The 26,147-nt window shown below is 42.2% G+C and overlaps 1 protein-coding gene across 6 annotated transcripts in view; it reads left to right on the top strand.

The window, feature by feature from the left end:
• Window positions 1-26,147, top strand: part of XYLT1 (xylosyltransferase 1) — a 597,640-nt gene that overhangs the window by 232,978 nt on the left and 338,515 nt on the right. For all 6 annotated transcript variants that reach the window (XR_007901956.1, XM_051775893.1, XM_051775747.1 and 3 more), the window contains 5 exons: window positions 10,714-10,930; window positions 13,036-13,212; window positions 15,137-15,399; window positions 18,741-18,936; window positions 24,442-24,775. Coding sequence is in view for 5 of the 6 variants with exons in the window: in XM_051775893.1 (XP_051631853.1) it covers window positions 10,714-10,930; window positions 13,036-13,212; window positions 15,137-15,399; window positions 18,741-18,936; window positions 24,442-24,775 (1,187 nt within the window). In the remaining variant the exon portion in view is untranslated. The remainder of the gene's footprint in view (window positions 1-10,713; window positions 10,931-13,035; window positions 13,213-15,136; window positions 15,400-18,740; window positions 18,937-24,441; window positions 24,776-26,147) is intronic.

Here is a 26,147-nt window from a genome sequence, read left to right as displayed (position 1 = left end):
TTGCTTTTCCTCTTTATTGCTAGTTTTGTACCTGTGCTAGCAGTCTTGTAACATATAGTAGTTCTAGCAACTACATATTCTGAGTCCCAGTGGCTTTGCATCTAAAAATATTGTTTTATTCTGCTTGGGTCACCAGGTCGTCCCTTTATTCTATAAAATGTCAAGTGTGCTGTAAGGCTGGGTTTGGTTAGAGTACACAGAGAATGTCACACACCAAGTCTCACGTTCAGCACAGTGAGTGGGCAGAATAACACACAGGTCTCTCTCCTTCTTGGTTGTCCTTGCTCTTGTCACCAGATTTATCAATTCTGTCATGTTCCTGTTTAAATTAAGTCTTCATGAGCATTCATCTTGTGAAGTCAGAAATTCTATAACAGGTAGTAAAAAATAATACTGTGAGGAATAATATTTAAATCCAAGTCAACAGTTTTCACAGGAGAGTCCCTCGTTTGGGTAATGCAGAGTGTCAGAGTGATTGGCAGACTCAGCTCTAGCTGGCAATAGTGATCGACAGCACAGTTAGCATAGAAAGGGGGAGAGAAAGAGCCAGGGAAAAGCAGTTGGGCTCTGCCTCCTTGCTCCTCTGGTGCACCTGAGTCTTCTCAAATTCCCTGACCTAGCTAAGGAAAATAGCTAATGAATTATGACGTGCCAGCATCAAACCGGTTTAAATATGCTAACTTCAGCTGGATCAGAACTATTTAGATCAATTAAACACACTAATCTGATACTATTTTAATAATGAAAGGAGCTAATGTGCCACTTGTCCTCCCCTCACAGGAATAAAAACCCACTTAGTAGTTCAATGGCTCTCTTTGTATAAACAGCTAAATACCTTTAAACCTATTGCAACAAGTCACCATGTTTGTTGGTTTTTTTTCTGGATTTCTACCATAAATTCCCTGTGCATCAGGGAACATGATTTGGGACGCAACTGCAGATTTGCCGACCCTGTCTGCTCTGGTTGTCTAGTCCCTGAGTCCCCTAAGCACTCCCACTGCTGACCACTGGATGAATAGATCCTTTCACATCCCCCTTGGCATCTCCCCAGTTTTTCTATCAGAGAGACAGAGTGGCTCCCCTTCTCCTGCAAATCCCAGACAGCTGCAGAGACACACTCAAGGCAACAGCTGTGAATCTTCTGAGTAATGCTGGAGTTTGGTGAAAATTCATTCCATTGTTTCCAAAAGCTGATCAATAAGCAGTTACCCCCTGTTTGTATTGCGGGTGAATTTCCAGCTCTACATCTACCTGTTGGGAGAGAAGTTCTATCTGAAGTGAAGATCTCTAGCCTGATATTTCATTTTTAGTGTTTCATTAACTTAGTCTTGTCTAAACTGGTGAGTGTACCCGCTGCTCTGTGTGTTTGACACACAGTTCCCAATTGACTTTGATTGTATGCCCAAGGTGTGTAAGCTGTCGTCATTCCAGTTATCCCTGCAGTTGGAATGATGAAGTCCTCTGGGCTGAAATACCTGCACAGGCAGGTGCAAGGAGAGCAAAGGCCTATCCAGGCTGTTACCCCATGTCTGGCTGCCTGCAGCCCATGTCCCCAGAGGAGCAGGAGGGATGGGTAGTGGTGCTGCCTTACAATATTCTCCCAGCCTCTTGTGACCTTTGCCTGGGGAATTTCCACAGCCAAACTTGGTGACTTGCTCATTTAAGAGTAAGGGATGACTATTTTTTTCTATTCACTTTTCCAGTTACTTTTTAAATTTTGCTCTTTGCTCAGTCATCTCACAGCCCAGGGGAAAAGAAATACCCCATGAGGCGACTGATAAGGCCAAGAGCTCAATAAGGTCTAGAAGAGAAGCAACAGCCTTGAGGTTTGGCAACAAAAAAATAATGAAAAAAAAGGAAAGGCCAGCTTTTGGAAAGGATTTAGAACACAGGCCAGTTTTCATGTTATTAGGCAACAGGAAAAAACTCCTTTGGGATATCCTATCTCAAAACAGATTGGAACAGAATTTTTTTATTTAAACCAGCTAATTAAAGCCATGATAAGGGAGAGGGCACTGGACTATACTGACTACTCCCCCATGTACAATAATGATTTGGCTTGTCCAAGGTGTTTTTGTCAAAATATGTCAACCAATAATACAGGAGCTCAGCATCTAAATATCATTGAAAGCAATGTATAGTCCCTGCTGGTAATTTTAGTTTTAATTTGTGAATGAATAATGGTTCCTAAGCAATAAGCTTTTCAATTGTCTAAGTCTGCTTTTTAAACAACTGGAAACTCTGAGTTTTAAGTCATCATAGTCTTTGGATCATATAACGGAGAGAGAAAGATTAGAAGTGCCATCTTAAAACCAAAATGCTTATACAGCTCGATTACAATGGACTTTGTATTCAAGCCATGTTCACAATCAGTACATGTTTTACTGCCAAATAAGGAGAAAAACCAGGCTCCCCTTTACAGAGTGAAGTTTTCTTTTAGTTATGCCAAAGTCATTAAGAAGTGCATCGCTCTGATTTTCCTTTAGTGGCTTCAGTAAAGGGAATGGACATAAAAATGGCTCCTACACTCAGCTGGAGAAGTGTTATTTCCTGAGAGAGGTGGATGTATGAAATGAAATTGCATACAGTGGCTGGAGTCGTTACATAGTACTTACTGGGCAACACATTTTCTCCTCTTTTCAGTGTCTCAGACTATTAAAAGCAAGTGAATAACCTGGTTTGTTTGTTTGGGGGGTTTTTTGTTGTCTTTTTTTTTGCTAGGAGATTTTATTTTTTTTTTGGTAGGAGCAGCACCTGGCTGATGTATTATAAAATATAAAGACAGTCAAATGTGACATCTCCAATAACAGGCAGGACAAAAGATTTTTTTAGAGAAATCTTGCCACAGTAATCATTTGGGAAACAGTGTAAACATGCTGTGAAGGCTGGATGCTGTTAGATCTTAGAGGAATCTCGAGCTCATAGGCAAAATACAAACAACTAAAGAAAAGGCCATTAAAAGCTTGGTATGTATCTGAGTTCTTTTCTTATGCTGTTCTTCTTCTCATTAATGCTGTTCTTTGCAGTTGTGTTGTCCCCTTTCTCACTCCTGGGTTCCAGATAATTTTAGAGGTGTTGATGAACTCTACTAAGGAGCCTCACAATCCCATCCCAGTTCTCAGAGGCTGGAGAGACCTTAAACACCAAAGGACTGGACCACTTTCCCAAAGTCTCCACCTCTTTCAGCCCAGTTCTGCTGATAAATTCCTGTTTCACCACCCTTTCAGACGTACCTTTTTTCCCCAGTGGCACATGCTGTTTGTTGCTGTTCCGTACACTGGGTTGGTGGTGGTTTGGTGGTTGGTTAGAAAATGGATCACACAGTAAATGTTGTTGTGTGTTTAATTGATGAATTGCCCAGTAAGTACCCAAATACTAGGGAAAAAAATTGATTAACTATCCCTGATGTTGGAATGGTTTAACCACTTAGGTTCTAGCAGCATATACCTCGTGGCTCATGTGAAATACTTGGTGGTTCATTTGGCATTACTCTCAGCCATACTTTTTTTTGCTAATTTTTATAAAACACTTTGGGCACGTGGACTAAGATCTATTTTTTGCTTGGAAGTAGTTCAGCCCAACAGTTGCATGAGAAATGTAGCGACTGAAATAGCAACATGCATCTTCTCTGCAAAGAGGCTGCGCTTAAAAAATTTAGACATTCCAGCTAACTTTCAAATGTTCTTTAGTACTTTATGCAGCAGCATCACATAGGTGAGATGGCTTCAAGCTCAGCCACTCAGGCCCAGCAGCATTTCCAGGTCGGAGACTGCTCCGGCAGTTGAGGAGTGTTGAGGGTTTTGCAAAGAAGAGGAGGTGAGGGGACAAGAAATCTTATAGAAAAGCCATTTATTGGAGACAAACAGATGGCAGAATGTCAGGTTTCATATCATTCAATCTGTCTGTAGTGCATTCATGATACATCTCTGCATATTATCATTTCCAGTTTTGCTTATTTAATGTAAAAAGAAACAGAATCACTTGAGTTGTGGCCTCCCTTATGGTGAGAGGAAGCCATTTCATTTTTGTCCTTGTAAAAGCTGTTTCAGTGTTGCTTAAAAGATATCATGTAAGTGAAGGGTAGTGGAAAGAAACCCACAGGAAAATCTTACTCACAAGGAAATGTATGGAACTGTTGTCAAAACAAGGCAATTCCAAGTAGAGTCATGACTGCAAAAAAAATAGACTATCTCCAAGTTTTCTACAAATAAAAAAAATTTAGAGGTTTTTTTTATTTTGCTCCTTGACCCACAACATTAAAATATTGAGAGACGTTGAGGCTTTTTAAGACTTCCTCTGAAAGAGAGATTTCTCTTTTGAAAGAGAGAAGATGGAAAGTACGATTTTTCAAAGCAAGGGGAAGTTAATGCTTAGGAAAAGATGGACAAGAACAAAAGAATCTTGAGAAATTTCTTTTTAAAAATAATGCAAAGATGTGATAGGACTAAAGCATTAAATGGTTATTCTGAGAAAATTATATATGAAAGAAGCAGAAACAAATTATGTAGAATATGAGGCATGTATTGTAAAGCTTGAAAAATCTAAATATGTCCATAGAGAGATGGAATAATGACCAGATAAAATGTGTATATTCATCAGCTTTCAACAGCATCTTGTGGAATCCTGTAAGTGAAGCTGTTTGGCTTCCATAAGGATGCCATTCATTGAGAAGGGCCACATTGAACATCGTATTTCAAGGTAGACTTGTAACTTGAAAGAGACATTCAAAATACTGTATCATTTTTGCTGCGCTGTAAATGACCTAAACCTTATGTCCAGTGTGTGTGGCAGCAGTTGTCTGCCCTAGATTTACTTGCACACTGAACATAAAAGTGGTTAAACATACAATTAAAACAACTGTGGTAACAGCTCCCTGAGACCCACACAGATTGAAGGAACAAATGTCACAAACTGCATCTCTCAGCACTGGGTTACTTCTCGTGGCTGTGTCACCTGTGTTTTCTGCTCTGAAGTCAATCCCTGTCCTCCTGAGGTCAGAGCCCACGCTGTCCTTGCCAGGGGGCAGCTGGTGATCCCACGGTGCAGGGTTGGCCCCTCTCCATTCACACACATGCTCTGCTGCTCCACGGGGTCTGGTGGAGAGAGATCTGCTGCAGAGATACGGAGTAACAAACACTAATCACACTTTAGAAGTAAGATTCCCTGTGTTCCTTGTTAACTTCTGAGTGTTTAGCACAGTGGGCAAAGCTACTAAAAGCATTTCAGTTTGTGTGCTTACTTACAGCTTTGACTTTAGCTCCTCAAATAAGCCCAATCATGAAATAAGACCAATCTCACCAGAGCAAATCCAGTGAAGAGAGAAATTCTTTCTGATATTGTTGATGTTTGTTTCTGCATTGGCATTAAAGCTTAGGGAGATTGTTGGAAGAGTATTGTGTTTATAATATTTTCTTCTGAGTAAGGGAATTACAGAAAGATAAGAAGAATTATGCTTTTGACCTCGTAACATTTGCATTTAGGATGCCGCAGTTTCAACACATTGAAAAGCAAATTAAAGTTATTATTTCTCTTTCTCTTTTCTTCCATCGCTTCTGTCTGTGCTGAGAGTTATTTTCATGGCCTTTTGGAACAGCAGGAATTGTGTGTTCTGTGCTGTCCACATGCTGCCTGTCATACCAGGCAGAAATCTTCCTTATCTTGACAGACTAAGTACGTGCTACTTCTTTTTGACACTGTTCCCCTCTTCAAGCTTCAACTCCATTTTGGGAATGGGGGGTCAGCCCTGGAGGCTTTCAGCATGACAGGAAGAGGTCTTGGGAAACATACTGCAAGATCATATCTTTAGAAAAACAGATGATTAGCTGGTACTGTATAGACGTGTTTAAATAGCCGATTGTTAATTATTTCAGATGTTGTAAATATTGTTTCACCCTTCAAATAGAGTTACTCATGGAAATGGGGTGAAATAGTGTGCCTGTGTTGCAGTCAACTGGAAATCCTTTACATACTCAGTGGAGGCCAGGATTTCTGGCCTGAGCAGGCAGGGAGTGACACTGCTCTGCACAGGTTTGGTTTTTATGAACTTCCTTTTTACAAAGAATTTTTCAGTGACTGGTTTATGGAGATATATGGTAGCCTAGAGATTGCTCACAAATTCCTTGTTGCAACTGCTATGCTCAAGATTGTCAAATTATTGTTCTGTGTTTTCTAGTTGGTCACCTAAATTGCAAGTTACTCTTTTTATGCTTCCCAACTGATTGACTCCGGTTAAGTGTTTCCAGGGTGGCTGTGCAAACACTGCTGGCAAATGACTCTCATATTTCTCATCTGTAAAAATATTTACTGGACTTTTCCCACTGAAATGAGCTGTTGTCTTCAGATTTTTGTCTAAAGAGTGTTAAAAGAGGAGCAGATAAAGTCAAAGCAACGTGCAGAGTTTGTCCACGTACCTTAAGGGAAAAATGAACATGCTGCTAGTGGAGCTCCAAACTCTACAGGTTCTTGCTTTGACATTGACTTTTGACTTATGATGAATTGTTTCTCTAATGTATTGTAACTTTTATTTATAGCTCTTATTCTTAAATAGTGAATGGTGATGATGAGGTCATGGGTGCACCTGGTTAACAGTGAAATGTCGATAGGAGGTTTTCTAGGCAAGAGACCAGAAACAGGAAACATTTAGGAAGAAACCTTTTCACCTTACAAAGTACATTCTTTCCAGACAAAAACCCTTTAGTGATAAAGTTACTGATAAGTAACATTTAGCAATCTGATAGTCTCTGATGCTTTAGAAAGTTTTATGCATTCATAGACTTCAGAAAAGAGAAAACAGCAAGCTCTCTGACTTACACACTGCATAAGTACGAGCATTCAGGAGCAGGGATCTCTCCCAAGTTGCTGTGGCATGCACTGTCACTTGGAGAAGACTATCCAAAAGGATGATGGTTGATTGTGATATTTTTTGCTGATATTAAGTAACTGGGCAACAATGTTAGTAGTTAAAAACATATCATAAGAGCTGCGCTATGTGTTTATATTCATGTTGTAGGAGTGTGTGCTAAACAACTTACAAATGATTTTTGTGTTATACAGTCCTAGAATCTTATCTGAAATGCAATTATAAATATTTAAATAAACTACAAAGTAAGAGGAGTTCCCTGAGCTGGATTGCAATCATGAGCTGTCTGGGCTGACATCTCTACTCAGTGTGACAGACCACGTGCTGCAGGCAATAGGGTTTTTTTTAACAAAGTATAAAAATAACCATCTGGAACTGTGTAAACCCCGAGGCTGCATCCACACATAGTCAGGGCACAAACGACACCTTTCACACGTGTCAGTGCCTGATTGCTGAGCTCAGGTGGCAACATGCATTCACAGCATCCTATGGCCTGCTTTTTCTTAACCCTAGTCTTGTTTTAATTTTATTTTCTCCTGGCTGACTGACTCTCTTATCATCATTATTTTCCTCCTCTGTTTTGTTTATCTGATGATAATCTCTGTTGTATTTGGCCAACCATACCTTGGTGCAATTGGATGTCATTGTCCTGGCTGGTGCATTTGTGGCTGCCAGAGATGTGCCAGTCTTACCTGAAGTTCAGGGTGACAGGAAGCACCTGAATTTTTTTCACATTGACTAAGATTATTGAAATGCTATTACTAAGCCATTTTTTTCTACTTTTAATTTGTCCTGTAAAACTCAAGAGAGAAAGACAAGGGGGGAAAAACACACCGTTTTGGATTTAATTTCTCTCTCCAAAGCTTTAAATGCTTTCATAAAACATACTGGTTTGGTATTCCATTGAGCATAACCAGAAACTAATGAAATACAGCATTAGACTAGAAACAAATCAGTAGGGTCATGCTTTTGCCCTCCTATCTTTCTTTTCAGAGGTGGCTGCAAGCATTCTTGAATGGCTAGTTAAGAATCTTTATGAACTCTTTGTAGCATTTGAGAGTTTTTCATTTCTTGAAAAGCCCTGTGTGACATACAAATGGCCCCCTTCCCTTTCCCTCCGGCAATATCCAGTATGCTTAGAGTAAGTTCTTGCCTGCCTGAGTGCCAAAATTGCTATTGCTGGAGTAGCTATAGGAGCATCAGTCATCCTAGAAGAGAGCCTAGGGGGAAAAAAAAAAGCCTTATCCACCTTTTCCACTTTGGTTGCAGTTCAGCTCTCTGTGCCAGCAGCACTGCCTAGGCTTGCTGGGGCAGCTGCTGCCTCCTCAGGCAGGATCATTTAGCTTCCAGCAGATCTGAAATGTGCTTGGTCCCCTTGGCTCCCAAGGAACATAAATGGACAGCAAGCACTTGCCCAGTGGAGAGCTGTGTCTTCACAGCCCCTTGTATAAACCATTGCTTCATAGATCATAGAAATTATTTGCTATGCTAATGTGTTATTCCATTTAGGTGTAATGACTGTGTGTGAAAAGGCCCAGTAAGGGTGAGCCTTCTGAAAAATGCCTGCTTTCCATTTGTTTGTTACTGGTGTCTAAAACCTGATGTGGTGTTTCCAGGAAGGTTTCAAGAAGCATTAGCAAAAGGGTCACCTCTGTGGAGGTCTCCAAAGGCATTGCTGCTCTTCAGCTGGGCTGTGCTGCCTTGCTGCAGGATGAGTGATTAGTTTCCTTCTAGTAACCATGTTGTATAGGATTTGGGGCTGAGATTTGCTGTGAAAACAGTTGTACTCCCAGGAATTGACTTATTTTACTCCATATGCTGAGATTTGCTTGAACAAGCCATTAGCTCAAAAAAGTCATAGAACCGTGTAAGTATAGAAAAAAGGAGCCTGTCAGCTATTTTGGAAGACATGAAGCTGTGAGTCAGGATTTGCTGGGACCTTCTCATCTGGAGTGTGGTCATGCTCTTCTATTGCCAAGTTCAGGCAATAGGGCTGAAGCTGTGTTACTGAGCTTTCTGGTACCAGTGAGCTGTAAGCCCCATCATGTGGTGCAGGCTGGGGGAGTTTGTAAGTAGAGTAGTTTTTGAAATTTGAAAGGTGATTTCTTTGGTTTGAGGGTTTCTATTGCAACCAAAGAACCTTCTATTTGAAAATGAGAGTAAAGGATGATAAATTGGTAGAGATAGCAGTTGAAAGAAATTACTTCATGGAAAAGAACGTTATGTTCCTATTTAAATATGGTCGATAAAATTCTATTATTTTCTTAAAATAATTAACTCAAATGAGCATTTAGTTTTGAGGGAAATAAATAAATGACCAAACTTTCAGGCACATTAATATTTGATTTGGAGATAACTGCATAAATATTGAATTTGAAGATTACATTCCAGAGGACTGCATTAAAATTGCAAGACTTTTCTATTATCCTTCATAATGGAACATGAAATTAGAAACTTGTTCATGGAAAGAAAAATTTCTTCACTCTCATTTACACATTTTCTGCACTGTTGTGTTAACAGAGGAGCTCTTCTCATACTGTGAAAAGAGACATAGCTATCAGTAGGACATAGCCCCTGAAGTCATTTACGGTCCTTTTGAAAATTAATATGCACCATTTCATAATTGCATCTCCGTTCTTTGATTGGTGTAGAACAGAACTTGAACCAGGGAGTTGGCCTACAGGGTTAATGCTCATGTTTCCAGATGCAGGCCAGAAAGCTTTGGTGCTGTTCCTTAACTTTTATTTTTTTTCCCTTCCTTCAGTTACATGTGTTTGAGGACCACTAAAATGTCATCTTGACTTCCTAATCCCGAAACCCCCTGGCACAGCTCTGTGTGGTTCAGGAACAGAACACGGTGCTCTCCTCACTGTAGTTGCTGCAGCTCTTGTTGCCCTGCAGATCCTACACCCAGAGAGAACTTGTGTTCTGTGAGTTCTGCAGTGTCTGGTTAGTGAGCATCTGTTGCTGCTCAGAACATGTGGGATGTGTTCAACACATCAACTCACCTGATTAACGGCGCTCAACCCCCCTTGTGAGGGCGTGTGCTAATTCATGGCTGCCCTGCTTCTCCTTCTGGGAAATCATTCTGGAAATGGAGTAACAAACAGAAACCTGGATCAGACAGTCTCAAAACATGTGTGGGCATCCAGTCCAAAGTGTTTTCAAACACAGAATGATTTCTCAGCTTTTTTTATTATTATTATTATTATATTGGTCTCAAATAATTAATTTCCATAAGTTTACAGTTCTGCAGTTGCTCCTCTTATTCATGGTTCAGCATTAACAACACATTGTCCCCCATAGACTTTCATAAGGAGCAAACAAGCTCTTTCCACAGCAGACCAAGACAGTGCTATTTCTTCCTAATTGGCTATACCCCAATAGAAAAATTAATGAAATAATAACATAGGAGCAAATTGGTCGTTTTACCTTCACGTACAGTTTGCTGGTTTTGAAAAACTATGACTTCATTTAGAGACAGAAGCCTGTCACACAGGTTTGGTTTAGTTCTTGTTCATGTTATGGTTCTTCTGCAGTGGTTTGTGGAGAGTTAATGAGCATTATGGACTTTCATGCCACAGAGCTCTGTCATCTGCACAGTTCTGCCTTAGGACAGCAGAAGGTATAAAATGATGTTTAAAAGCAATCTGTTGATCTTTGCCTCTATAACTGAATGTATAACTGATTAATTATTTATTAAACTTCTCTACATTATTTAGGAGTAGAACAGAAATATAAACAAATGACCTTTTGATCCTTCTTTGTTTGAGAAAGTAGCTTTTTATTTATAGACCTCGTGATGATAACAAAATACAAATTAACTTTTAATGACTGCTATTGTGTTTCCTCAGATTTATCAGAAAACAAGGACTGGATCGGCTTTTCCTGGAATGTGATACCCACATGTGGCGCCTGGGGGACCGGAAGATCCCAGAAGGAATCACAGTTGATGGAGGGTCAGACTGGTTTCTCCTAAACAGGAAGTTTGTGGAGTATGTGACTTTTTCTAATGATGACTTGGTAACAAAGATGAAGAGGTTTTACTCTTACACGCTGCTTCCTGCTGAGGTATGTGAATCCAGAGCAATCCCTCTCTGTGTTCAAACCTGCAGTGTTTGTGCTTGTCCCAGAGATCACCAGAATCAGAGGGGCTTTCACCTGATTTTGGTGGGCTTTGAAACACCCCACAGGGGGTAATGAGAATTTTACTCCCATCACAAGTAAGTCCTTTAGGGTTAGAAAATCTTTTGCAGTTGTTTATTGCTTTGTTTGTTTGTGGGACTTTTTTGCAAGGAATGGCTTTGTTTTATCCTTCTAAGCCTATTAATCTGTTACCGAACAACCAAAAATCCAGCTGTCCTTTGCTTGCAAATTGTTCCTGCACAAAGCTTTTGAAGGATATTAGAGATGGCGAATTGTCTTCATAAGTAGCTTTTCTTGCTATTATCCAACCCTTTTCTTTAAAAATATAAACCCTACAAACAAAGGTTTATTGTTCCGTTCAAAACTCAGCTGGAAGGCACAGTCACAAATCATTTAGATCACTCAGGAATGGCTCTGGCTACAAGTAATGCAGAAGGGGAGCACACACGAGGATGGGTTTTTGTCTGGCATGCAGCAGTGTGTCAGGGAATGTGCGTTATCTGCAAGTAGAGCACAGAGCCTGGCGGGTTGTCGGGCTGTGCTTCACCTGCCTCAGCAGGTATGTTACTCCCCTGGCTTGTCAGGCTCTGCTCCCAGAGCATGTAGCACTCAGCCATCTCAAGGAAGACCTGGTTGCCTGTCTTTAAAATAATAGCTTCCTTGGCTCCTGAACATTCCCAGGGATTGATGAGACCAATCTTGCAAATCTAGGCTCGTTAGCTTGTGGTAGAGCACAGAAATTGTCATCTTTTGGTAGGGGTTTATTATTCCACACACATGTTGAATAATTTTCTTTTAATCCCATTTCTGTTAAAAATCACTTTTTTTCTCAACTCTGATAACCTTTTCATCCATTATCTAGAGAAATTTCTGTATTGCTATAAAAGGATACAGGGCAATGGGTAATTGGGTAGGTTTTTTTTCCCCCTCTCGCTTGAATGAGAATGGATGCCTTTATGGGTTTAACCAAACAGTTCAAGCATAAAATCCATATTCACTGAGCTGTCATTTAACATTAAAAAGGGTAGGGGGATTATTTGGGGGCCAGCCACGCTAATGTTGTGCTGGTTATTTATAGATCCTGCTATTGCTGATTTTAAAGAGAAGTCACTGCTCCAAAAATGGTCTCTTCCAGGGCTAAATTTGATGATATTCCATAGCCTTTTTCTACAAGGTTTTCTTTGCAAGATACATAGCTGGTTTCTTAAAACCACCCTGCCTTCACTGACCTGTTAACCTGCTGTATCAGTCCCCATTACACATGATTTATGTAATAGCTGATATTATGATGATATAATTAGGGTAGCCCAATAGGAATTCCACGCTGCCATGAGTCAGCAAGTAAAGACTTACGATATCAGACGTAAATGCAGGGGGCAGAATGTCCTTTTGGTGCCTAGGGTGAACTGTGTATTTCTGAACAAGGCCACTCAACTAGCAGTGCATTTCAGAGTGCTGGTGGTAAAGGGAGCCACAGAGGAGCTATCTGGGACTGTATAATTTTCATAGTAACTGGGGTGATGGTGTAGTTTTGAGAATTGTCTTAGGAAAGAACTTGAGATATATTACTTGCACATTGCTCAGGAAAATAGTCTTAAATCTATTAGACCAGACAGTAACTTACAGACAAGAAATAATGGGAATTTCTTAGAATTGCTCATACAGCTGAAATATAAATAAAATAATTGCTGACACTGCGGCCTTTCCAGGAGTCCTTTGGACTCCCAGTGCACAAAGCTGCTCATTGCAGAAGTGCAGGTTTTCTGTGCCAGGTATTTGGAGCAAGGCCTCAGCTGTGTATTATTATAGTTTGGTTGGGTCTGTAGTGTGTAGTGACTTTTTCATGCTCTATGGAATCCATACACAGAGAGCACATTTCATATATGGCAGAACAGTAGAGCTTGTTAATTCTATCATTTCAAACGAAGATGAGTCACCTGCATTAGGTTTGGACCCATGGGCTGAAGTGAAGGAGAGAAAATGGAAGTTTGAGGAGCTAAATACAGTGATCTGCTCTGCCTTTCTTGCAGTCCTTCTTTCACACTGTTCTGGAGAACAGCCCATACTGTGACTCCATGGTGGACAACAACTTGCGCATCACAAACTGGAATCGTAAACTCGGTTGCAAGTGTCAATACAAGCACATTGTTGACTGGTGTGGCTGTTCACCTAATGACTTCAAACCAGCAGACTTTCACCGATTCCAGGTAACTGAACACAACCTGAAAGAGGCTCTTCTCCCTCTGCTGGGGTGTGGAGAGCCAGCTGGCTGCATGGCTGCAGCAGGGAATGGGAAGGGAAGCTTTTACTCCATCAGTCAGGTGGAGAAAGAGATGTGAAGAAGCTCTGATCTTAATTTCAGGAGCACAAAAGATTGGTTCTCCTGTGTTTTGGCCCTTGAGACATATTACTTGCACAGTAAAGTCACAAAGCAACTCTTTGGGCTACTTAGCATTGGTAATCTGCTGGGCTAGAAAGATGGGAAGCTTGACACATCTCTCACGATACTTGGTAACTCTTGTGATTTTGTTGCAAAGTTTCAGCTCAGGTGCTTTCATGATTTCATTAAACTCCCAGCTTTCAGTGTTAAGCAATGTTTATCATCTTTAAAAAAAACTTAGAAGTTGACTAGTGTGCCTGCTAGAGACTTACATAGCACAAGACAAATTCATTTTCATGATCATATTCATCAGCATTAGTGTTCATTTTGTTGTTTTGGGAGCCTTAGTCATGAGGTTTTGATCACCCAGGTTTGGCAATACTGCCTTAAAAAGTGTAATCAGTTCCTTTGTGATAGTTTCCTCAAGCCAGACATGAGAGCAAATCCTGTGCTTAAGGGTTCACTCAGTCTCAAGGCTGTATCTGGCCCATGTATCTTTTATTAAGAATGAACAGCCTCTTGTTTCAAGGTCACCAGATTTGCAATTCCATCCCTGCAGCTCCTTGGGCTTCCCTGCATAAAGCATATTTGTTCAGGCTTTGTGTGGGATGGGGAATGTGTTACCCTACAGCACAGAAATGATGACTGCTCTGAAACAGATCTTTACTGTAATGTGCCTACCAGACACACTTGAAGTCAGTGACACAGGCACTCACAAAAAGAGCAAGTGAGATGTTATCTGAGAGGCTCTGCTGCCCCTACCACCAAGCCCAGGAAAGTCTCCAGCACAAAACAAATGGCAAGTCTTAAAAAACTTCTGCCAGACTGCAGAGCCTGACCTGCTCCAGGCTGTGAACCCACAATGATATTTCAGAAAACAATTAAGTAAACTGAGCTGGAAGGGAAAGTACAAAATTAGAATAGATGTAAAGGCAGCTTCTGACACTTGCCTGGTGAGAGAGCCCCTCACACAAACACAGGGCACCAGAAGGCTGACTCACAGTTCTCATGGAGGCGCAAAGATTGCTGCAGAGGCACAGATCAGAGAGCCCACAGTATGTGCCCTCTCGGACTAAAACTGAGCATCCTCAAAAGAATTTTCCAACCATCTGGGGCACCCTTGAACTCCTTGGCACCTCAGAACCCATGCTCAAATATGAGCAAGGCAAAACAAAGACTTTTTTAAAGCTTATTGTAGTTGAGTAGCATATAAAGCAGTAATATGCTCAAGATTGTGTCAAGTGCAGGGCAAAAATCTGTGCAGGACCACTGAGAGGTTGAGAAACTGCAACCATAGATGGCAGCTCTCCCAGAGTCCTCTTACCACCTTCTAGCAGCAAATCCATGCACAGAAAATGCTGCTCTGCCTCTTCTGAGCCCCTGTGTCACACAATGCTTTCTTCCCTGCCTAACACGTGCCAGTGCTGCACCGTCTCCAGGCTAACAGAGGGTTTAGAAAGCATTCCACACTGCTCTGGCACTTGAGAGCCTTCCAGAGCAAGGCAGCAAGGGGAGGCTGGTGGTATGAAGGGACTGGCACAGCTGTGTTTTTGTTGTGTAACTATGTAGTTTTTTACCTGAACCTTAATATCACTCCTAACAACGAATGGGCACAAAGGTGACCCTGTAAGTCATCTTTGCCCATGGAGAGAACCAGTTCGTGTCCTCAGCTCCAACCCATGGCTTAGGACAAAGTGCCATGGCCGAAAATGGGAACTCACTCAGTGTCTTTTCCTGTCGTATCCCAACAGCAGACTGCCAGGCCAACTTTCTTTGCCCGCAAATTTGAAGCTATAGTGAACCAAGAGATAATTGGCCAGCTGGACTATTACTTGTACGGCAACTACCCGTCCGGCACGCCCGGCCTGCGGGCCTACTGGGAGAACGTGTACGACGAGCCCGACGGGGTGCAGACCCTCAGCGACGTGGCCCTCACCATGTACCACGCGTTCTCCCGCCTGGGCCTGCGCAGAGCCGAGACCTCCTTCCACGCTGCTGGAGACAACAGCTGCCGGTTAGTCTGGGCCTGCCTTGTCTTGGGGGTCTCAGGGGACGCTGACCGGGCCGCCGAGCTCCCGGGGATGTTGGTTCGACTCGGCTGTGCTGGCTGGAACCCGCCCTCACAAACAGGGCCAGGCAGCTGCAAGTGCACAGCACTTATTTCCAGGAGTATTTATGTCCATAATAAAGCACTGGTTATTCTGGGTTGACATTATGTGACCTGTTTGCTGCACTTTTAAGGAGCTACTTTCCGGCCTGATGAAGACTGACAGGATCCAGTTGGGCAGTGCTACCCCCACTGCTGCGTTTTCCTTGATTAATTTCAGCAAGTGTATTATAGCCACGGCTCCTAAACCCTCCGTGTGATTGCAGCAGAGGTCATGTTCACCTCTATTATGCTTACCAAGAGCAGAGGACAGGATTTCAGAACTAATCTGAACACAGGCAGGTTAATGGTCCTTGCTTGTTTGTTCCCCTGGGAGCACACACGGAGTACACAGAGCCGCTTGTTTGGCTCCGTTTGCCTGCTTGGTGTAGCTGTCTGTGCCAAATGCTGCAACTGGTAGGATCTATTAACATCAAATACATAAAATGTATTAATATATAAATATAATTTAGAAATATATATATATCTCAAATGAAGTTCCATATTCTTTAAAGGGAAATTTCCCCTATATTCTAGATTCCTTTTTCACCTATAAGCCTAGCAAAGAACAATTCAGTCTAAAAGAGATTTGAAACAAGAATTCCCGGAGTTAGACTTGCACAGAAAAGGCTCTCTTCATGGTAGATGTTTGCTGCCTGCAAACACACCTGAAGCTGTTTACATTCAAAGCAGAGAGGGTTCATCTTAATTCATTTTTCAGAATGTATTTCTGGACCCTGCCTTTTTTTTTTCCTAACAGAAAACACAACCTAAGTCAGCAACACTGAAGACATCCCCTTGTTCTTTGATGGATGGACGTTGCCCCTCTTGTGTTCTCAAGAGGGAACCAAATGTGCCTTGACCTTCCTAAATTAGTCATGGAAGTGCTGAGCAATGTCCCATTTAGAAAGATGTGGCAATAAGTGCTCCAGATTCCTATTAGAGTTTTGTCAGTGAAGGTCACCGGTGCAAAGCAATAAAAGATCAATAACAATTAGATAGAAATAATCACTAGTAGCATGCCTTCCTTATATGAAATAAAGGCAGACCTAAAGAAGTGCTGGGTCATTTGTCCCGCAGAGCCAAACAGAGAGGATGGGGGCTATGTGTAACCAGCACTGAAATAATTTGACAATTACTTCTGCGCTTATTCCTTTTTCCAGTGTTCTGACGCTGATTTACATCAATTATCAATATCTTTTCTGAGGAACTTTCCATTGCACAGGAGCTCAAGGTGCTTTTCAAGCTTGCTCAGATTATAGATAGGGACATCGTGTCACCCACTGCTGATTGCAGCTGTCCCTGGAATAAAGCATGGCTCCTTTACAGCAGGCTGTAGCCTCATGAAACAGTGCAGGGAGGAATTGCACTGTGATATGGAGTGGAGGCTTCATTTTCATACCTACCTGAGCCCCCTCGAAACACTGTGAGTCAGCATCCAATTTAAATCACAGAAAGGTGGATATTCCTCAGGTTTATGATTCACGTCTCTTCAATACTACGTTGTCTTTCTAGGTGTATGCATATATACCTTTCCTCTTTCCCTCCAGTGATTTTGCATGTCTCTAACACAGTAATGGCAGGGATGTATTTGGGCTGAGCACCTCGACAGTGTTCCTTTGCTGCTGGGGCTACAGCAGCACCGAGTCAGCTGATCCTGTAGTCACCACCCCAGCTCGTTTCACACCGCTGCTGGCACTGCAAGGAAAGCTGCTACTGCTTCAGATCACATTTGGAGTCAGTCCCTGCTGCCTCCCGCAGCAGCACAGGAGATGTTTATAAGAGAAGCTGCCCTGTACACTTTTCTAACGAGGGCCAGCTCACAGCCTCAGGAAGCCGTGCCCCCCGCAGACTGCTCGGGTACCAAATGAGATTGCGTATCAGCATCTTCTCTTGGAGCAACATTAATGTGTGATTGAGGTTTAATTTATTTCTTCCATCTCTAGGCATTTTTACTCACTGCTGCCAAGAGGCAATTTACTCAGACTATTTCAAGGATATTGTAAATATTTGCTGCTACACACATATAAAACAGGAGGTCTCAGTACTCAGAACAGAAGTTAGGTTGTTGGTGGTATTGGCTGCGTAGCTTTGCTGTGTTTTTGCTCAGTCCATCAGTGTTTGTACTCTGTCTTCTTATGTTTATTTCTCAAGCTCTAGAGACTTCCTTCTGGGTGTTGCTGGCCTCGTGCAATGGAAGAGCTTCATTGGTCAGCTCCTCTAACTGCTCATGTCTTGAGCTGTGGTAACAAGCACGAGGAGTCAGACTTAGCTGACTTACTGGGAAGGTGTGATACTGGGTGGTTCAACTTGTTTTGCAGTTAACGTCAGTGCTGCAAAGTAGTAAAATATTTCTGAGCTATGAAAAACACATTTTTAATTATTTATACATCCGTATGTACCCAAACATCGTTACGGGAGTTTCTGCGACTATAGCAGACAATTGACCATACAGTTTATTATTTGAAGCTGTGAACACAATATCTTTAAATCTGAACTGTAATCAAACGCCCCCAAATCTCCCAATGATAGGTTTTGCCTGGTTGTTTGACCTTTTATCAGTTTGGGTTTTTTTAAATCTCAAGTCTTTAAGGAATGCGAAGTTTATTTCCTAAAATGTAGGAAAATGGGGGCTGGATCCTGATGTCCTTGGCTGCAGTGCCACCCTAAAGAGCCGTGCCCTTGGGGAAGGGGTTTGGGAATGGAGGGGGCTCAGGGCTGATGCTCGGCCTTGCAGCATTCCATGTTCTCCCACATGGGCAGGCACTGACCCTGCTGGGGCAGGAAAGGTGGCACCTGAAGCACAGGCACGTTGCTGGGGTATCCTTTATCCTACAGTTTATCCAAGCAAACAGTGCTGCACTGCCTGGTGATCTGTGTGTATCTCTGGGTGGCACTTTCTACCCAGAAGAGGTGCTTAGGGAGGGGAGTTCTCTGACACACAGAGGGACCTCCTAAAGAGCTTAGAGCTGTGGATATGCTCTAAATGAGCATGTATTCTTAGTAACATTTCTTTTACGTTTCGGGGTGATCGGAACAGCCTAAGAATATTTGATAATGAGTCATGAACACATTTGAAATCTCTTAATGTACAGTGGTGGATTTTCTAGTTAAAATGAATGCTTCTTAAGCCATTAGCTGCAAGTAAATGGAGATCTCATGTCTCTCTTGTGTAACTGATGAGTGTATGTGCGTGTGCTGTTTTACAGATACTACCCCATGGGCCATCCGGTTTCCGTCCACCTTTACTTCCTTGCTGACCGTTTCCAAGGCTTCCTGATCAGGCACCACGCAACCAATTTGGCTGTCAGTAAACTAGAAACTTTGGAAACGTGGGTGATGCCTAAGAAAGTCTTCAAGATCGCAAGTCCACCGAGCGATTTTGGAAGGTTGCAGTTCTCAGAGGTAAGTGTTCGTAGTCCCCCATGAGCCTCTGGCATCAAGAGATTGCATACCAATTCAGCAGCCTTTGGGAACTGTATTCCATGTAGATTTTAGGCAACAGTGGCTGTCTAACACAATGCACATCCTCTTCACAGGAGATACTGTTGCCAGGTCAGACCTGTGGTCAAGCCTCACTTCTTACCTTACTCAGAGTTTCCTCGCTCCTTTCTGTTTTAAGAATAAATTGAAGGCCTTTGCTGTTGTAAAAAGGACTCAGTAACTTACTTAGAAGTTTTGCAACCATCATTTTTGTAAGTGCTGTGAAAGGCAACTGGGGAAAATGTCATGTTTCTACAACTCCAGGTGTGAATGGTGATGTCTTTAAACGTTTCTCTCAAGATTATACTGAAAAAAAATTCATAAAATTAGTGATAGTCAGGTATCAATGCCACATGGGAGCAGAATATCGATGCTGTAACACAAAAGAGAAAATTATCACAGCAGTGACTGAGATTTCCCCCAAATCCTGTCATTTTTTTCTAGGAATTTTTCTCAGCATCTGACATGGAGTGTAAAAAATGTACCCTAAAATATATCAGGAAAGTTGACCACTAATAGAACCTGACATCTGTGTTCTGTTTTAAAGATACAACTACCTGAGCAGTTAATTTCATGATTTTTCTTGTTAAGCCACAAATTTCAATTAAGGTATAAAATTGATTGAACAAATGTGTTCTAGTCATTATGGCTAAGTCCATAAATTACCATCTTCTTGGGCAATTAAGAAACGCCTAGGTGGGATTCAGTGTTTTGGTGTGCATGGCAAATCCATGACACTAATGTGCCATTAAAGAGATGGATGGAAAGTGTGCTTCATTTATCAATGTGTCTGGTGGTAGGCTTGCCATTTCATGCAGTGATAAATGGTCATACAAGCCTTAATTCTTGTGATTTGTAGGAGTATTTCTGCTGTTTATTTAGTACTTTTAATCTCACTTTCATCCTGATGCCTGCTCTGGGTCCTCTTTTAGAATGCAACGGGGCTGGCAGCAGAGACAGAGTTTTTTCTAACAGTATGATAGAACAGAATATATTGATCTTGGTATTCTGGAACTCAAAAATAATTAGAAAGAACACATCTGACTTCACTGCAGTTGTAGGGAGGAAGCTAACCTGAGACCAGAATTTACTCACTGGCCACTTACCATGTCCCCCCTGGCCACAGGGCACCTTTTTTCCCTCAGACCAGTCCTGCAGCAAAGCATGAGCCTGCCTGTCAGACATCCTGCAGCAGCAGTGCCCCAGGGCAGCCTCCCCTGGCATGGCCGTGCCCACAGCTCTGTGGGGCGTGTCGCCCTGCAGGGAGGATCCCTGGATCCCATGGGACTAAGGAGCTGCTCCTCACAGCCTCACAGACTGGTCTGTGAGCAGCCCCACAGGAACTGCTGCTGCAGGGAAACCGTGTGAGTGCAAAGCATGGGAAGAATTTAATCACCAGTGAGCTTTTTTTCAGGATAAGGAAATATTTTCTTCTGTTTGAAACTCACAAAAAGAGTTTTGGTGGCTGCTTACTTGTTTTCATTATATGTTCTCACCTAAACTCTTTAATTGTTCTCTCTTTTTATAGATGATTCATATTTTAAAAGACCAGGAGGTACAAAGTAAATCATTTAATCTTTTCTTAATTGTTTATTTTACTGTCTACCTTCCCCTGGCCTGCAGGGATCTCTGCCTCTGAGCCAAATTATTCTCTCAGTTACCCTGGTATAAATCCTGCATTAACTTCTTCAGCTTCAGTGTGGCTGGAAAGCTCTGATCTGCTACAACTGATTAAAATACCACTGCTTTGTCAAAGTCCAGCGAGTGGAAAACAAACTTAGCACTTTAGCTAAGATGGGAGGGCATTAGTGTTCACAGAAATGAGAATTAAGACTTGTGCTTATTGGGACATAGAACTGCTGGTTCTTCAACAACTTTCACCCCATGATCTGACAGGAATTTAAAAGCTGAATGGGGCTGTTTTATCTGGGAGCTTTCTTCCCTCTCCCAGCTCACACCAGCAGGGCCAGCAGGAAGAGCACAAATATGCTGCATTGAGTGTGCTCCCGAGTGTATTTGTGACCTTGATGCACAACTGAGATTGCAGCAGAGATGATGGGATCTCTCCAGTCAGTGCTTCCTGCCCTCTGCTCCTCTACTTTGCTTCTCAGACTTTGCCTCCCGAGGAGCAGATTTCACCACACACCACGGAGAGACGAGTGGAAAGAAATGGGCCAGCTGGGCTGCCCCACGGCTGGTGGGTTAATGACAGTGTTCTGCACTCAGCCTCGGGCTCAATAAAGTAAAATAAACTCAGAGGAAATCCGAGAGAGATGATTTCCAAGTGTGAAACTCCCACACCTCCTAAAATTGGCTTGTGCACAATGCACGCAGTATGTGTCCTGCCAGCCTGGGTTCAGGCAACTTTTCCAAGGAGGGCAGGAGGTTTATTTGCTGTGCAGAACCAAAAGTCTCAGCTCCCCATCTATCAGATGAACACTAAGTTCATTTCTGGTCTTGTTAAGACTTGTGATTCATCACAGAAAATAAAATAAACTAGGTGGCAGGCAATTAGTGTGTATTGTGTGAACCTAATGGTCCTGTTTGTGGTGAGCAATGAGACACAAACCCATAATCAAGGCATAATTTATCTTGGGAAAATTTTATCTTGGGACCAAACATATAGAAACAGAAGTTTTAAACCAATGAGACATTTCCAGCTTTCCAAACATACCCTGTGCACAGTGCTTGCTCCTGAAGCCCAAACTAATGGTGATTAAAATAGTGATGTGAAAAATGTCAGTTGCTGTGCCACATCCCTTCATAATTTATTAGATTTTCATTACTGCTCGATTCCATCCCATACTTTGTGTATTCCATTTGAAAGTGAAAGCCTACTAACAATGTTTTAAGGGGCTGTGAAAATTATTATAGGACTGTAGTATCTCTTGCCCTGTAAAATCAGACATCTCGGTCCTGGGAACTCAACTGTGTAAAGTTCAAGGGAAGAGGTATGAACCAGTGCTTTAAGTAAAATTCCCTATAAAATACTGTGCTTCTAAAAGCAGCTGTACTGCAAGCTGAGCAGCTTGGGAAAGTATGTCCCCAGCTGGAAACCAGACATAAAGGGCAGATCCTGTGAGAAGATGTGTGCAACTCCCTGCCTTTCCCTTCCCCAAGGTGCCTGTGGAGCCTTGGTGTGAGCCCTGGCTTTGGGGCACGTGGGGGCTTGGGGTGCCTGAGCGCCTTTTGTGTTGCCAAGTGTCCTCCTTTTTGTTGCCCTGTGTCCTCCTTTTTGTTGCCCTGTGCTCTCCTTTTGATTCTGTGCTGTTGTTTCATGGACTGTGCACCCTGACAGCGGTGTGACAGGCTCTCATGGGAGGCAATTGTCCTTTCCTTCTCTCTTCCCCAGCCCTTTGCCTGTAACTTTTGGTTTGCATTAGGGAGCCCAATACCACACTTGCACAAAGCTTAGCAACCAGACAATGATTTTGTTATATTTTTTCCCCAAAAGCAACCTTAGCTCTTTTACAGAGCACTCTAATAAATAAACCTTTGTGCACGTGAACACGTCTCAACATCTTTTGTGCAACCTGGTATTGAGCAGTGTCACCTGGAGGCTGGAGCAAGGGGACTGTAACTTTCTGATTTCTTTTCCCAGGGATGAAAGGCTAAAGAGAGGGGAAATAGTTGGATGTCAGGAATGAACGTTTAATTTTTGAGGATGAAGTAAGTTTTCTTCAAGGAGTTCTTCAGTAAGAAATATCGAATGTAGTGGAAGGAGCTTCCTTACAGGCTTTTCCTTGCCCAGGAGGGTGTAGATTTGTTTCACGTTTTGTGGCTTTATTATTTCCAGGTCTCTTGAGCACCGGTAGGTGTGACATGGCTGCACTCAGTGAAGGTTGGCAGAGTAGATAATAAGATCTGGTCAGGAAATTTTCTTTCTCAGCTTATTTCCATATATATTCAGTCAGTCTTGTCAGGAGAGTACGCACTGACAGCTCCTCGAGGCAGTCGATGCCTGGGTCTGATATCTGGGCTACGCTGTCTGGTTTGATTAGCTGGTGTGCTGGGTGAAATACCTCTGAAATACCAGAAATGCTGTGTTGATTGCAGAGTAGTGGAAGGCTCATTTTGTCTCATATTCTGCAGTGTCATAGTCCAGTAGGAAGAATTCATATGATGACAGATGGATTTAGGATGGTAGGGTTTTATTTTACTGACCTTGTAGCTTTTTGCTTTCAGTCCTCCTGTAATTTGTCTGCCAACCACAGGGATTTATTTAGAAGGGACTGGAGACTGGACAGTTTCCAGTACAGGTATCAGTAGTAAAAGGCATCAGGTAATTGTTATGTTTTGGGGATTTGTGGGGATTTTGGCATTATACTGGAATCACTTATTCTCATGAAATGAGATGAAATCAAGGAGAAAAATCTCTGAAGCAAACGAGCTACGCTTATTTCTTATGCTTTTGGGAAAGCAGGTTCTGACCATGCCCCTGTGAGGTGAAGCTTAGGGACAAGGACAGCTCTGTGTTGGTGGAATCTGCAATATCCACATATATTCTGAAAGTAGGGATCCCTCCTGGGTGTGCATGGATCTCTAGAGGCCACTTGAGAGAATCACGTGGTTTCTGTACAGGGAACAAATCAGCTCTTCAGTCATCTACACTGTCTGGAGATGAAGGCAAAAGGAGACCTGAAGGACTATGAGGGGTTTAATGGCAATAGCTTGTAAGTTTGTGTCGTCCCACAGGTTATGGGTGAACCACTGAAATTCATATAAAGAGCATTGAAATATGAAAGCTGCTAGGAAAAAGTCCATTAAATATTTACACTAGATTGTGAATCAGCTGGTTTACTGTTCCTTAGTGAATAAATAAAAAACAATGTCACTGTTATGACAGTAAGAAAAGAGATTACAAGAAATAACTTCCCACATCAGGCAGGCAGGGAGTGCAAGGAGACAGCATCTCATGGATGGATTGTAGTAAAGGACCTGATGTGACTTGTCCTAAAGTCAGCAGCAAAAGCTTCTTTCCTGGTCTTAGCAGTAGCTGGTTAGGTCTCTACTGCAGGTTCCATCTCTCATATGTGTAGTACATTTTCATGACCCAGGAGATGATGGGTCAAATTTTTTTTCTGTGCATAGCCTGTGTTCGGTCACTAGGCTTGGTCCCTTATGGACTGCTTCTGTGGAAGGAAGAGGGAGCTGCTATAGCCTGTTATGTCACCCTTAAGATAAAGAAAACCTTTTTATCCATCCAAAGTGGACCAAAAAAGCAAACCTCGCATTCGAGGTTGTCTCACAATTTGTGTACACACTGTACACAACATCTTAGGTCATGTTGCTGTCAGCTTTTATATATATGTATAATTCATGTCATTAGAGAAACGTGATTTGTGTCTCTTGAGAGCCCTTATTTGACACAAGGGTCTGAGATGGTTACAGAGGTGATGCCAGCAGCAGTGTGTTCTTCCATTGCAGATTGGCACCGAATGGGACGCCAAGGAAAGGCTTTTCCGGAATTTTGGAGGACTCCTCGGGCCAACAGATGAGCCAGTGGGCATGCAGAAATGGGGAAAAGGCCCCAACGTCACCGTGACTGTCATCTGGGTGGATCCTATTAATGTAATTGCAGCAACATACGATATTCTTATTGAATCCAGTGCCGAGTTTACTCACTACAAACCACCTCTGAATTTGCCCCTGCGACCCGGTGTCTGGACAATAAAAATTCTACACCACTGGGTACAGGTAGCTGAAACCAAATTCCTTGTTACTCCTCTCACCTTCTCCAATCAGCAGCCTATCAAACAAGGTAAGTTTTATTATTTGCTATAGGAATAATACAGTTATTGGGTCTGTACTCGCTGTAAATGCTGCTGTTAAAAATGAAGTAGCACTCTATTGGAAAAGGATATAAGAAAGGAATTTTATAGATACTAAATCAGAAGAAACTTCTGCACTAAGACAAGTAGAAGTGTCTATATCCAGTCTGTAAAACACAGCCACTTTGAACAAAAGACTATGTATATCTTTAAAATATGCACAGTTCAGAATCCAGAGAACTTCAGACTCTCAGTAATCTAACAGCTATTGTAAAAGCCATCATTTAGAAACAGAAAGAAAAATTGACCTTTCTGTGCTGCTTTTCATTCACTTTTGCTCTTACAGAGTTACAGACGTTTAAACTGTTTTCATGACAAAGTTTGTGTGTTTAACAACGAAAGCATTAACACACAAAATGCTGAATTAGGCAAAATTACCCTAGGCCAGAGCTCACCTGGCATATTGTCAGGTCCAGGCATTCACTCTTGCCTGATACCTGCTCAGTACATGCCAAACAGTTGTTACAGAAATATCTATGGATACAGTCCTGGGATCAGACCCACATTGACAAGTTTTAGAAAGAAACCTTTTTTTTTCCCTGCCAGAGCAGCCCTGAGCCATCCAAATCCAGAGGTTGTTTTGGGGCTGCCAGTGTCTGCAGGCTTCAGCAGGAGTTTGCATGGCACAGGCATCATCTGAGTGCCAGGGTCTGCAGCCAGGGCCCAGGACACTGCTGGGAGAAGAGGGAATGTTTTACAGCCACACCTGTTATCTTATTCAGTAAGATCAAAACAAGCATGTTGCTCTGAACATCTTTACCATTCTTCTTAATGTGCACAAGTGCTTCCATCTGCCCAGTATTAATATTCATAACTTTAGACATCTTAAATTTGCTGGATACATGAATGATCCTATTAAGTTTTCAGAAGTTCTTCTTCCTGACAGGGCAGCAAATAAACTGAGTCAGGCATTTACCTTCCAGCATAACGTGCTGCTTCTGTAATGCAAACACCAACAGACAACTGCTGTGAGCTAATGCAACCCTTATCTCACTCAACAGGAGCTTGATTCCACACAGTTCCCAGCAGAAGAGCAAACTTACTGATTTCTGCTTCTAACATTTGGTGGCATCGTTTCTTAAGCAGAAACTAAACCACCTCCAACCTGCTCTTGTTATTAGCTAATAGGCAGTGATAAATTGTGAACAAACACCATGTGTAGAAGGAATACATTTTTAAAGTTTGAGGCAACCTGCTTCTAAATGCAGCTGTTACTGACTCGTCTCCTGGAAATTAATGAATTCCATGTTCTTTGGTAATTTAACTTCTAAGGCATAAATTGGACGGAAAACATGGCATGTA

The sequence above is a fragment of the Manacus candei genome, unplaced genomic scaffold (genome assembly GCF_025592945.1).
Source record: "Manacus candei isolate 608988 ecotype Guabito, Panama unplaced genomic scaffold, ASM2559294v1 h1tg000002l, whole genome shotgun sequence".
Taxonomy (NCBI): Eukaryota; Metazoa; Chordata; class Aves; order Passeriformes; family Pipridae; genus Manacus; species Manacus candei.
The sequence above is the reverse complement of the archived record's forward strand: the minus strand, read 5'-3'. Positions and strand labels throughout refer to the sequence as shown.